Below are 13,472 nucleotides of genomic sequence, written 5' to 3'. Positions count from 1 at the left end.
ACAGGAGGCAGACAAGCGTGTAGCCGAGGTTGCAGGAGCCGGTGACAGGTGCCAATGCCGGCTCGTGGCAACAGCGTGTGCATTCAGCTGCACAGTCACATTCGAGCCGTCTTCCGAGCTCATATCGATAGGAGCCTATATGTAGCAGATATACAGGCGTGCCCTTGAACGGGGGCGGCGTCGAGTGAGAGGCAAGACGGAAGGAGCAGCACGGGCAGCGGAGCGAGTCAGTTTGGCGGGCTTTGGTGCTGTGGCATGAGGCCCGAGCAGTTGTCGCTAAGAATGTCTACGTAACCCTCTCCTCGACTTTCACCTCCGCCGCTTCCTTTTTATCCCTGACTTCCTTCTGGCCTCGCTCCGCCCTGGCCCATATCTCGAGGTCGCACTGAGACCACAGCCCGATGGCCACCTCCTTCGCGGCCTACGCGTCTCAGTTCCTGAACAGACAACAGACCGGCGCATCAAGTCTGTCCTCCTCTCAACCCCTTTTCTATTCATTTTCGACCGACAATGGCTCTCATGTAGGCAGTCCTCACGAGCCCGATCTAGATGACCTCGACGATCCTCACTTGCGCGCAAGCAACGTGAGTAGAGCCGCTTCTCGTAGGGCAAGAGATGTCCCGGAGGATGAGGAGGATTCGTATCTTCGCCTGGACGAGGAGGACCCGGGAGTCTCGCGGCAGCAAGCTCAGTCTATACCGCTCCTAGGAGTCTCGGAACCGGACGGAGGTAAAGGATGGCTTGCACATGCATCTCCTCTCCGTTCGCCCTCTCCGTCCCCATCCAATTCCTCAGCCGACTCAGGCGGGCCCCCTCCTGATATCCTTCATCCCCGTTCCCCTTCCCCACATCACACACGACCTCCACAACCGACCTCGTACCAGCCCGCGCCGCCCCCACGGACAGCAGTGACCTTATCGCTAACCGAATCGTTGCTTTCTCGAGACGGGCGCACACGACCAGTAGACGTCTTCTCCCTCCCTGATCCTCGATATGTTCCCCGTAATCGCCGGAAGTTCAACGACTCGATATGGACCAGCGTTTGGTGTGCTGGTGTAGGCGTATGTGTCTTCTCATCTGTCCTCATCCTCTTCTTGACGGAAGCCCCACCGGGCCCTTCGCGAGGATCGTACACTACACTTCTGCACACCGTTCCTCTGCTTACAATCCTCACCTTTGTGAGTGCCGCTGTATGCTACATCCATGTTTTCCTCCTCCGCATATTTGTAAAGCCTGTCATGGTGGCTACCTCTGTGTTCATCCCTGCAACGCTGCTGATCTCCGCGGTCTGGTCCTTTATCGGGAGTTTCATGTGGGATGCAAATACAGTGCCAACGTGGGGAGAGACATGGGGGTAAGTGACCATCTCATGGGCAAAGGAATACTGCTGACTGATCCTTGTCTAGACTGCGATTGTTCTCGCTCGTACCACTCGCCCTCGCTATGTACACTGGAAGACGACTACTGAACCTACCCCGCGATATCCACACTGCTTCGTCCCTCTTAACACTGACTACTCGTCTTCTGATGGAGAACCCTTTCCTATTGGCGTTGTCCCCTGCTGTCCTGCTTGCCATGCTTTTACTTTCCATCCCATTCATCACACTGGCTTTCCGCCTCCTTCTGGTCGGCTATTGGAGTACTTCCAAATCCCCAAGGTCCGTGTGGCATGTAGCTGAATGGGCGCATTGGGCAATCGCGGCGACCATCGGAGTATGGCTGTGGTCTTGGGGAGTCGCGCGTGGACTGCTTCGCGTGACTTGCGCAGGCACCATTGGTGCGTGGTACTTCGCTGAGTGAGTATCACCCTCTGCGTCCCTATCGGTTGGCATTGAACGCTCGTTTGGTCCTTAGCCCCGCTCTTCCTCCCCCTCCGCCGACGTCGACCCATACGATCCATGCCGCGCTCATGCGATCGTCTCAGCCCTCCCTGGGGACCGTTGTCCTTTCCGCACTCATTGTGACGGCGATTCGCGTCATGGGTCTCCTCACTGTAGCCTTGCGTGCCTTGCCAGCATATCTGCCCCCGTATATGCGGATTGTCAGCGTAGGCGCGGGGATGGTTGTTGGCTATCTTGAGGGGGCGACCAACTCGCTGAGCACGTACGCGCTCATCTACACTGGGTTGACGGGAGACGCGTTTTTCCCAAGTGCGAGGCGTGCTCGTGCGCTTGTGGGTGCACTGGAGAACCCCTCTTTGCAGAATTACCGCCGGAGGTTCAAGACCGAACGTGAGTGTTGTACTCGGCGTTGAATACTCTGGAGACAACCTTCCTGACTCCTTTCGCTCAGCTCCCCTCACTCTGCTTACCGTTGCGCCTTTGACGCTAACGTTCCCCTTTGCTCTGATTACCTACCTCTTCGTCGCGCATACGCTCGGTGCGCCGAATTCGGCACTATCGGCTGCGCTGCTTGCTGGGGGAGTTACCGCGCTTGTTGGAATGTTCTGTATAGGGCTCGTCAAGGATACGTCAGTGCTTGTGTCCCCTTGCCTTACAATCATTGGGCTGACTTCGTTCATAGTGCTGATACGCTGTACATCTGCTACTGCATTGACAAGGATGCTGGGGAGCGTCGTCGGAAAGAGGTGTTCGCTGCTGTCAGTACTGTGCATCTCATCTCTAGTGTTGGCGGTTTCGCTGACTTCTATGCAGTTCGAGTATGAGAACCGCAGCCAGGTATCTCAACCGGCGCAGCAGCGCCGTCCAGCCCATGCGGCACCTATTCTTCCCACTCACCAGGACCGCCGTCAGCCGCTTCCTTCCTCTCCGCCTCTTGTGCAACAACCCCTCTTCTCGCACGCACCCCCCCTGCACCGTGATTCTACGCCAGATCCTTTCGAGGTCGACAACTCGTCATCGGATCACGAGGAGAACCCTGCAGGCTATCTTTTGCAACACGATCCGTACTCCCCAAGGTCGTCACAAGCAGGAGGACGCTCCGCTCTCGGCGGTGGGTCTCGGTCGCGGCTTCCGTTGAGCCAGCGGAGGCCTTCGGAAGGTACCCTCATCGGAGGCGTCCCGGTCTCAGCGCTCGAGCCTCCGCCAGAGAGCGACGAAGAGGATGCGGAGGACAGCCAGTTGTTCCCGGGAAGCGACTTGTTCTGAAAGAGAACTCGTTCGCCACTGCTAGGGGATCTATGCACAGGTAAAGGTCATATGCTCTTGTACATCGTTGTCTCTTGCGTGGTGACTTGGTGAAATCTGCACTTTATCGCACTATATAATGATGGTATCTCACCCGAGGACCGTGCAGCCATGCTACTCAAGTCTCCTCACATGACGTCGGACTGCTTTTGTTGTCACGGCACTGTACTGTCGTCTACTCAACCTACACCCATCCTCTACCTGCCATCCTCGTCTCTTGTCTGGGGCACTCACACTCTGTCATGCCCGTGTTTGATCACGTATCTAGTTCTACCATGTCGTAGCATAGGTCTCATTGGAGTGTACATATATACAGTTAGATCGAGGAGTTTCGGTGTGCTAGTGTGACGGATCCGCTGAGGATGATGAGAGGTATGGGAGATGAGCGGAAGATGAGCTGAACTCAGAGCTTCGCGGGAAATGTTTGGGGAGAAACAGGAGGTATACGGATGACGATCTTGCCAACATGAGACCCCTCTTGGAGAAGCTTGAAGCCCTCGTCGGCCGATTCGAGCCCGTCTAGGACATGGGAGACGACGGGCACGATGCGGTGCTCAGCAAGGAAGTTCGTAGCGTCGATGAGGTCTTTGTGCGAGCCCATGGTAGATCCGAGGATCTTCTGGTTCTTCATCACTTCGCGCATCGTGATCGTCACCTTGGGGTTTGCGTGCCTACGCCACGACATTAGTCATACAGGCTCACAAGAGAGAGAAGTACAGGTGACACAAAGTAACATTGAGAGGATTATACAATCTAAGGTAGAGCAGGACTTACATTCCGAAGACGACGACGCGCCCGCCTTGCTTCAGGATCGGGGAGGTCTTGCCCAAGATGTCTCCTCCCCCGGCGTCGATGACTGCGCTGAGCAGACCTTTTCCATTCTCCTTAAGCAGCTTGCCGAGTTGGGTTGGCCAATCGTCTGCAAGGGATGAAAGGTCATCTATGGAGTCCAACTGCATCCAAGCGCTGCGAGACGTACTGTTCTTATAGCTCACGCCGCCCTTCGCTCCGAGCTCGATAGCTTTACGGATCTTCTCTTCGCTGCCGCTCGTAACGTAGACGTTCGCGCCCGCCGCAATGGCAAGCTGGAGCGCAAGGATGGCGACGCCTCCTCCGATGCCGGTTATAAGAACGTTGTCGCCTTTCTTCACGGCACCGTTGACTATGGTTGCCCTTTGACAACGTTCAATACCACCACACGCCGTGTTGCAGAAGAGGGGGTGGTTAGTCTCACCTCCAAGCAGTAACACCACCGAGAGGCCATGCAGCGGCATGCACGTCGTCCAGGTGGTCCGGAGTCGGAATGACTTGGTCGCGGTCGACGACGATGTATTGCGCGAACGTGCCGAAGTCAATCGCCTTCGATGCGCCGACTATGATGAAGCTGAGAGGGCGTGTTTGTAGATGCGAGAGGACACGACGGGTCACGAGAGACTCACTCAGACTCGGGGGCATCTGGGTCTTTCTCCCAGCCTCGCATTGGGAGGAGGAAGACGCGCTTCTGCAGCAGGGAATCGTTCTTATCGGCGGACGCGACGACAACGCCTGCTCACGATTCTTACCGCGCATTATGGGCGAGATGCACGCAGAAACGTACCTGCGGCGTCGGCGCCGAGAACCCTTCCAAAGCCAATGCCAGGGTAGAGGTTCTTACGGATCCATAGCTGCGAGCATGACAGCTTCAACGTGACGAAACGCTCTGAGTTGGCATTGATTACTCACGTCTCGGTGGTTGAACGCGGCAGCATGCACCCGCACAAGAATCTGACCTGGCTTGAGCTGGGGAAGGGGCCGTTCCTCGACCACCGCGTCATGGAGGACAGACTTGCCGTTCGCCGCCGCTTTGCGAAGGACTAGAGCCTTAGTCGTCTTGGGAATTTGGATGATAGCAGCCATCGCCGCAAGCTCTGCGCAGGGACTGTGGGGAACACCAAATCGTCATTCTGGGGAAGGCTCAGGTAATAAGCAGAGTTGTGGTGAGCGTTTCCGGTAACTGTCTGCTCCCGGCCAGTCCGACTCCGACTTCTCCGGGAATGCCTGCAATGACTTTAGCGACGGGTCCCATTGCAGGAATGTCAACCAGCCCAAAACCCACGATTGTGGTGCTCGCCAAGCTCTGCTCCCCACGCACTGGGCTCCCAACAATATGCAATTGTGCTGAGGGTAAGGACAGGATCTCATAGAAAAGTTTGAACACCAGGGAGGGTCTTACTATGCCCTCTTTCCCTTCACATTATCATTTTCGATCCACCTAAGCTCATCCACCCTCAGGAATCTGTGAATATCCCCGACATTGTGAGGTTCGGAGTCGCTTTCAGTGCTCTGTATCTCATTCATCATTGCAGTTCAGCTCCGTTCTGCCTAGCGGAGGCTAGGATGTCAAGACAGCTCCGCACGCGGGCTTCGCGCCCAAACTACGCCGTTCTATCAGGTTATATAGAGCCTGACGAGGATGGAGCTGGTCCTTCACAAGCAAGAGAGTATCTGGAAGAGGTTGACAGCGGGAGCGAGTTTGAACCCGATGCAGTCCCGGAGCAACAAGGCGCGGACGACGCGGAGGACATGGCATTGGACGACGCTGAGCCTGAAGACGAACCCGAAGCAAGTACCGCTACAGCCAAGCTTCGACGACGCCAAACTGCCTCTACTCGAGAGTCTTCCTTAGCTGGTCCGGAGTCGGCGAGTGTTGGTCCCAGACGGAAAAGTGCTCCCCCAAAACCAACGGCGAAACGGTCGGTGGTGTTGGCTCCAGGACTATCATACTTGTCCAATAGGCAGCAGCATGCACTGCCAAGTCAGAACCACCGGCACAGATCTTTTGGGATACACCAAAAAGGCGGCAAAACAGAACGCCTCATAGAGCCCCCAAGACTATTCGAGCCAGCGTCGACCGCTCTGACGAATGCCTGGGGTGTGAACAGCACGATTACAGAACGGCTGAACAAGTCCTTGGGCTACAACATTGGCCCGGGTCCATTGTGGGACATGGTGGAGGATAGAGGGTGGTTCAAGGAGGCGTATGACTCTCCTAACACAACTGAGAAAGAGCGACGGCCTAGGGTCCATGGAGGCCTCCGCTTGGGAGCGTACAGACTCCTCAGTCCTTTGTAGGTCAAGTAAGTTACGCCGCTTGAAAGCAAGCTCATATCCTTCAGCGAGGCCGTCCCATATCTGCCCAGTGATGTGCAAACCACACATGAGGGGGCATTGAAGCCTCCACCTCCCGTTGCGTGCTCGTTTGGGCCATTCGGGAAGCAGACTCGCCTCGAAGTAAATCGGTATGACAGTATCAGAATTGGTGCCTAACTTCTTCCTGGTTTGAGAAGATGCTGGACTGACTGGCCCCTTCTCCCAGCCCAATTTTTTCCCGGAAGCAAAGCCCACGTTTTCAATGCTGGGGCACCTGTATGGGCCATTGACTGGTGTCCTATCCACCCAGACGACCGATCTTGTGAGTGCTACTCTCCACGAAACCTCTCGACAGCTAGCATTAAGGATCTATCAGACTATCAACACAGGCAATACTTGGCGGTGGCCCCTTTTCCCTCTCGCAGCTACTCACCAATGATCGGTTCTCGCGTACAACGACCGTCTTCGGCGTGTATACAGCTCTGGAGCCTGTGCCCGTCTCTAGCAGCTGAGAACGCAATGGATGTTGATGGAGGCGTGTCCGATGCGGGAGAGATGCGATGCGACTTAGTGCTATGCCTTGATAGCGGCCCTGCCTATGACTTGAAGTGGTGTCCGTTACCCGCCAACGACTCGACAATGGTATGTTGTATTCAGCATCTCCATGCACCACTGACAACATCAATAACATCCGTTTGACATAGGAGGCGAACGACGCTACACCTAGGAAGCTTGGCATCCTCGGAGGCACCTTCGGAGACGGCTCGCTTACATTCTATGTTGTACCTGACCCTAGAACTATCAAGGTTCCCGCGGATTACCCAAAGAACACGCCGTTATACGGTTTGTCCGATCTCATTCCCTCAGAAGCCATATATTGACAAGTACGTAGTGAAGCCCACTAAACCCCTCCTCCGCATTGAGTTAGAGGAGACATGCTGCTGGTCATTCGACTGGGCAAATAGCGAAGTTGTCGCCATCGGGTGCACCAATGGTCGGTCTCATGGCTGCTGCTTAAGTTCTCAACATGACCCTTGTTCCCAGGGAACATCGCCATCTACAATATCGCTACCGCGCTCTATCAACAGTCGTCTATGCCTCTCTTCCCTACCCATTACTTCACCGTCCACCAATCTGCCATCCGAAGCATCGCGTGGATCCGTGCGCCAGTCTGCGACGCCGACGGCGAAGAGACATCCGACGACCCAACCGTGCTCGTGAGCGGTGGGTATGACGGTGTCGAGACCATCACAGACATCCGGGAGTTGCGTGGCAACGTCATGAACCGCACCAGAGGTGAACCCTCCTCCAGCATGACACTGTTCCTTCAATTGACATGATATTATTCTATGCAGACGTCGTGACGACTATTTGCTATTCGGCGTATACGGGCAGCGCGATCACGATAGATCACGAGAACATCATCAAAGCGTACTCCGTAGCCCCGATCATGCTAGGTCGCGGGCATACCTTATTGGAACCCAATGGGCCTATATGGGTAATACTTCATTAATTCGACGGAACACAGTGTGTAGCTGCTCACGAAGGTATCAGAGTTTGGCCGCGTCTGACTATCATCCACAAATTGCCATTGGGGTCACAGACGGGTCGTGCTTAACCACCAATGCGTTGCGGTCGACCAGAAGAGGTGGGCTGATAGTGAGTGCACACACATGTTTTGCCATTGAGATGGTGATATATGATCTATATTCCCAAGCCTTTCATGGAGCACAAAATCTACCACCTGGACTACAGCCGTGCTGTTGGTGAATACAGGATGCTAGAGCACTTTCTCCCAAAGGTCTGCCCCACCGCTGTCCTCAGACTGTTACCTCGGCGCTATGCTGATCAATGTTTCCATCCAATGAAGGAGACTCACAATCGCCCAGCGGCGACGCGCCAAAACAAGACGATACCTGTGGGTACAGGCGCGTGGCCACCAGAGGTTGGCATCCACCGTGTCGTGTGGAACGACAGGAATGGGCTGGCAGGAACGCCGCTGCTCGCTTCCGCGACTGGCTCTGGATTGTGCAGGGTTGATTGGCTTCTAGGGAAATGGGGAAGAGACCCGTTGCCGTACAATAGCGTGGAAGGAATGAGGGCGGAGACAGGGGGAGAGTTCGACGAAGATGACGAATCTGATTGACAGTAGCGATAAGAGCGGTATATTGTCCGTGAGGTTTCTATCGTACGACTGAGCCGTTGCAGCACTCCAAGGTTGTAGTGAGTGGTGAGACTCGGCGGAAGGTTTGCACCTGATGATCGACGTACGGGAATTGTCGCTAGCTGAGCGCTGAGCGCCAAATACAAAATTCTGACTCGGCCTCTGTGAGCCACTGAGCGCATATGATCATACCCACACATAAGTCTCCGCGAGTCCTTACGATTCGCTGGCACTGGGTCCTCACCCGCTCTCCACTTGACGTGGATCGACAGTGGTCTCCTATCGAGTTGTAACTCAACAGCGCGATGGCCATCGGGGTAAGTCTCACGGGTTTGATGTTTCTCCGCTTGATAACCAATGCCCAGGCTCGCTACTTACTATGCAATACAATGCTGACCTATATGTCGTCAGAACCTGGTACGACCAGATGTCACTCCCGACTCCCCTATTGAGGAGCAGCCCGCAATTGGGCTCATTGGCATGGGGGCTATGGGCAACATGTATGCACGATGCTTCTCTGAAGCTGGATGGAAAAAGTGGGGGCTTCACGAATCTGGCGACGTAGCAATCTCCTGTTGACACTTGCCTTTCAGGATCTACATATGCGATCTACCTTCAAAATATGACGACCTGAAGAAGAAGTACGAGGGTCGGTGGCCAAATGCTCTGCTGCCTGACTACGCCAATCATACAGGATCGCAGGTTTCCCCGGAATACATGTCTTGAAGGATGGACACCTGGTGTCTCGGATATCGGATTACATCATTTATTCTGTGGAGGCAGAGTACATTGATCGAGTCGTCGCCGAATATGGACCGTGTAATTGTTCAAAATATGGCCATCTACCCGACCGCGCTGACGAGATGTACAGCTACCAAGATGGGTGCAATAGTAGCTGGTCAGACATCAGTAAAGGCCCCAGAGAAAGCGGCGTTTGAAACGTACCTGCCAGAAGACGTCAAAATCCTCTCCTGCCACTCCTTACACGGCCCTACCGTATCGCCCGTGGGGCAGCCCCTTGTATGTACACCTTCACATCCAAAATGTTCAGTTTAACCGGCTGATAGATTAACCAGGTACTCATTCAACACCGCGCAACGGATGACACCCTCAAGCTGGTCGAGCATATCCTTGCTCCCTTACGCTCTCGCTATGTCTACCTCTCCTACGAAGATCACGACACCGTAACTGCGAATACCCAAGCAGTCACCCACGCAGCCTTCCTTACGTCAGTAGAACTCTCTGCACGGCCTCAGCTCGACACTGACCCCACCTCTTTGTTTCCCAGCATGGGCACCGCCTGGCACTGCTCGGCCTCCTACCCCTGGGAGCATGGGATGTATGTCGGCGGGATCGAGACCGTCAAAGTGAACATCATGCTCCGCATCTACTCCAACAAGTGGCACGTCTACGCCGGCCTCGCCATCCTCAACCCCTCCGCGCGCGTCCAGATCGACCAGTTCGCGCGCTCGACAACCGAGATCTTCAAGCTCATGCTTGCGTGCGACGCCGCCGGCCTCCGCGCGCGCATCTACGACGCCCGCGAGAAGGTCTTCGGAGAGTACCTCCAAGACCGCCAGAACGCTGCGGACGGGAACGGACATGGCGCAGTGCGCCCGCCCATCCTCCTCTCGGAGGATATCCTTGACCGGTTCAGTCTAGGGAAGAAGCCCGCGGAGAACGCGAGCCCGATTACGACGTCGCGCGGGAACCCGCCGCCGAACTCGCACCTTTCGCTTCTCGCAATGGTGGACTGCTGGGCACACCTCGGTATCAAGCCCTTCGTGCACCTCGACCTCGCGGCGACGCCGATCTTCCGGCTATGGATTGGAGTCGCGGAGTACCTATTCCGCTCGGAGAGACGTCTAGACGCCGCTATCCACGCAGCGCTGTACGAGACGACGCATCGGTCGGATGACCTTGAGTTCGTCGTCGCTGCGCGGGGTTGGAGCCAGTGCATCTCCTTTGGAAACTTCGAGCTGTACAAGCAGAGGTTCATGCAAACTTCGGCATTCTTCGAGTCACGATTTGAGGAGGCGACGAAGGTTGGTTCTGCAATGATTCAAGCCCTCATGGACACAGAAGACAAGGCCAAAACGAAGTAGTGGGCTTGTTGAAGGTACACTAGGCAATGTAAGATGTATGGATGGGCGATCTGATGGAAGGTTAGTCGTGAAGCATTATATAGTCGTGTCCACCATGGCCGTCATATACAGTACACAAACGTGATGGAGCTCAGAGCAAAACCAACAACCAACGGCCCCCTAGAGGCCTTTTCCATATTGCGTGATACTAGGTACATGACGTCCCCAAAGGACTTTTCTTTGATTCCAACTCCAATAAACGACCGAGGCATGCGGGGAAGACATCCCAGCCTGGCAAAACCAACACGACCCATACGACGACCGCGACATATGGTAAGATGTAAGTAAATGCTCGGTTAGCAAAGGCAGTAGTCCCCAAGGAGACTATGGGCGTGATACGCGTGAAGAAGTGAAGTAGAGTAAATGTACGGGAATGGAGTAGCATGCAGAGCGTGGTGATTACGCTTTACCGCTTGCCGTGATTACCCTGCGCGTACGCTTCCCGATGCTTCGGATGAACAACCTGCTCGTGAAGAGCCTTGCCAGCGGGGACCTTACGGAAGCTTTGAGGATGGACGCGCATACACTGGCTGGATATGGCGACTCACCATGGGGTACACGTGCTCAGTCCGGTCGATGATACACTCCATCAGCACGGGCTTCGAGCCATCGTACTCCAGGAACTCCTTCATCTTCGCAGGAAGCTCCTCCGCCGAGTGACAGCGGATAGCGTGGACGTTCATCGCGCGAGCGAGAGCGACGAAGTCAGGGTTGACCATACGCGTGTGCGCGTAACGGCCGTCATAGAAGAGGTCTGTCGGAGCACATATAAGCACCAATTTACCAGCAAAAGGACGGATGGAAGAAAGACACACCTTGCCACTGCTGGACCATGCCCTGGAACTCGTTGTTCAACACAAGCACCTTCACGCCAATGTCGAACTGCGACGCCGTCTGGAGCTCCATCGCCGTCATCGAGAACGACGCGTCGCCGTCGATGTCCACAACCATCTTCTTCGGCGCGCCGACCTTCGCACCAATGGCCGCGGGTAACCCGAAGCCCATGGTGCCAAGACCGCCGGAAGTGACCATTGAGAGCGGCGTGCGCCAACGGAAGTGCTGGGCGGCCCACATCTGGTGCTGGCCCACGCCCGTCGAGATGATCACGTCCTCCTTCATATGCGCCGTCTGTCTGTCGAGCTCCTCAATCACCTCCTGCGGTTTCATCGGGGCCCCAGGGGTGCTCTTGTTGTACGTGAAGGGATACTTGGCCTTCCACTCGCGGATGTCGTCGAACCACTCCTTGCGGGGCTGGCTCTCGATGAGCGGCGCAAGGACGGCCATGCCCGCGATGACATCGCCGACGATGGGGATGTTCGCTTCGATGATCTTGTTGACGTTCTTGGGCTGGATCTCGAAGTGGATGATGCCTCCGCGACCCTGGAGGGCAGCAGCCTTTGCAGCGGGGCCGAAAGTATCGACCTTACCGGTCACCCGGTCATCGAACCTCGCACCGAGGGCAATGATGACGTCCGCCTCCTGCATGGCGAGGTTGGCGTAGGCCGAACCGTGCATGCCGAGCATGTGCAGGGACTTTTCGTCGAGCTCGTCGAACGCACCAAGACCCTGGAGAGTGGTCGTGACAGGGATATTTCCCACATCCGCGATCTGCTTCAGGAGCTTGGGACCCAGAGGTGACGAAAGTACACCGTTGCCGGCGTAGATCACGGGACGCCTGGCCTGATTGATGAGCTTCGCTGCCTGCTCGATGGACGCTCGGTCGATTGACTGGTCGGTGGGGAGCAGGGGATTCGAGGGAAGACCGAGCGGACGACCGGGGGTGGTAGCCTTGAAGGGCAGAGGGGTTTTTAGGATACCTGCAGTGATATCCTTGGGAAGGTCGACAAGGACAGGTCCTGGACGTCCTGATGTCGCGATCTTGAACGCTTCGTTGATGCGGCGAGGGAGCTCGGAGATGTCCTTGACCATGACGTTCCATTTTGTGCATGCTCTTGAGATACCCACAACGTCGGCCTCCTGGAACGAGTCGGAGCCGATGAGGGACGTGGCCACCTGGCCGGAGAAAACAATGAGAGGGACACCGTCGCTGAGGGCATCCTGCATAGGGGTGATGACATTGGTCGTTCCCGGACCGGAAGTGACTATAATGACGCCGGGCTTGCCCGTCACGCGAGCGTAGCCCTCTGCCATATGGCCAGCGCCCTGCTCATGTCTTGGGAGAACGAACTCAAACTGCGGGGAATTGTAGATCGCGTCGAAGACGGGAAGGATGGCGCCGCCGGGGTATCCAAAGATGTGCTTCACGCCATGCCTGACCATCATCTCATGGAAGATCTGGCCTCCGGACATGCCAATGAAGGAATGGTCGAGGGGGCCTTCTACATGGGGAGGAAGAGAGGGTGGGGAGTAAGGAACGTTGTTTCTCGTGGGCAGCTGCTGGAACCCTGGGGCAGGTGAAGGCCGGCTGTTATAGTTGTGTCGCGTCAAGACCATGGGATTCGAGTAAAAGGCAGGAGAACGTACACCGAGTTCGAAGCGGTGGCCTCACGAGCACTGGACCTGCTGATGTTCCTAGCATGCTCCCGTACTCTTGACTTGGCCTCGAGCATGGATGCGCTCGTGCTTGCGACCGTGGACCGGGAGCGGATAATTTGCGTCGGCGAAGACGCTTTTGAAGCGGACGGTACGCGCATTCTGGTCGCTGAGAGAGACATGCTGGCGGCGACGGCGGCAAAAGCGACGACGGCGAAAGTGGGGGAGCAGACCGAAGAAAACCGGAGGGAACAAGGACTGTCAATATCCCCAGTCCCGAGTCATTCTTGCTCCAGACCTAGTCACCTGATTCTCGTTAAATTATAAACACTGGTTCAGGGTTAGGTCTAGGGTTCTAGATCTGTCTCGCGCTCTCGCCGCCTCGTCGGACTCCAT

The 13,472-nt window shown here is 55.8% G+C and overlaps 4 protein-coding genes across 4 annotated transcripts; 2 read left to right on the top strand and 2 right to left on the bottom strand.

Moving 5' to 3' along the window:
* Positions 1-348: 348 nt before the first annotated feature.
* DICSQDRAFT_98161 (uncharacterized protein) lies at positions 349-3,452 on the top strand. Its single transcript, XM_007361419.1, has 6 exons — positions 349-1,354; positions 1,407-1,796; positions 1,855-2,231; positions 2,293-2,470; positions 2,524-2,599; positions 2,655-3,452. The coding sequence occupies exons 1-6, from the start codon at positions 402-404 to the stop codon at positions 3,105-3,107; spliced, it is 2,427 nt and encodes an 808-aa protein (XP_007361481.1). The 5' UTR covers positions 349-401; the 3' UTR covers positions 3,108-3,452.
* DICSQDRAFT_78476 (NAD(P)-binding protein) lies at positions 3,436-5,048 on the bottom strand. Its single transcript, XM_007361418.1, has 7 exons — positions 4,869-5,048; positions 4,744-4,810; positions 4,586-4,691; positions 4,381-4,530; positions 4,126-4,319; positions 3,921-4,065; positions 3,436-3,817 (listed from the first exon to the last, which is right to left on the bottom strand). Exons 1-7 carry the CDS (start codon positions 5,040-5,042, stop codon positions 3,550-3,552), a joined length of 1,104 nt encoding a protein of 367 aa, XP_007361480.1. The 5' UTR covers positions 5,043-5,048; the 3' UTR covers positions 3,436-3,549.
* Positions 5,049-5,522: 474 nt separating this feature from the next.
* On the top strand, positions 5,523-8,421 carry DICSQDRAFT_98155 (uncharacterized protein; the record flags this gene model as incomplete). Its single annotated transcript, XM_007361417.1, has 11 exons — positions 5,523-6,253; positions 6,302-6,444; positions 6,502-6,597; positions 6,652-6,917; positions 6,980-7,118; positions 7,168-7,269; positions 7,320-7,571; positions 7,631-7,773; positions 7,830-7,934; positions 7,993-8,076; positions 8,146-8,421. The coding sequence occupies 11 exons, from the start codon at positions 5,523-5,525 to the stop codon at positions 8,419-8,421; spliced, it is 2,337 nt and encodes a 778-aa protein (XP_007361479.1).
* A 222-nt stretch (positions 8,422-8,643) lies between these two features.
* On the bottom strand, positions 8,644-13,297 carry DICSQDRAFT_132353 (acetolactate synthase). The gene is made up of 10 exons (XM_007361416.1): positions 13,068-13,297; positions 11,401-13,008; positions 11,132-11,339; positions 9,728-11,076; positions 9,516-9,667; positions 9,311-9,459; positions 9,142-9,258; positions 9,033-9,088; positions 8,851-8,975; positions 8,644-8,756 (listed from the first exon to the last, which is right to left on the bottom strand). Exons 1-4 carry the CDS (start codon positions 13,235-13,237, stop codon positions 10,990-10,992), a joined length of 2,073 nt encoding a protein of 690 aa, XP_007361478.1. The 5' UTR covers positions 13,238-13,297; the 3' UTR covers positions 8,644-8,756; positions 8,851-8,975; positions 9,033-9,088; positions 9,142-9,258; positions 9,311-9,459; positions 9,516-9,667; positions 9,728-10,989.
* Positions 13,298-13,472: the final 175 nt, after the last annotated feature.

This window comes from Dichomitus squalens (assembly GCF_000275845.1).
Source record: "Dichomitus squalens LYAD-421 SS1 unplaced genomic scaffold DICSQscaffold_2, whole genome shotgun sequence".
In the NCBI taxonomy this organism is placed as follows: Eukaryota; Fungi; Basidiomycota; class Agaricomycetes; order Polyporales; family Polyporaceae; genus Dichomitus; species Dichomitus squalens.
Note: the sequence above shows the minus strand (reverse complement) of the source record. Positions and strands in the feature narration are given on the sequence as shown.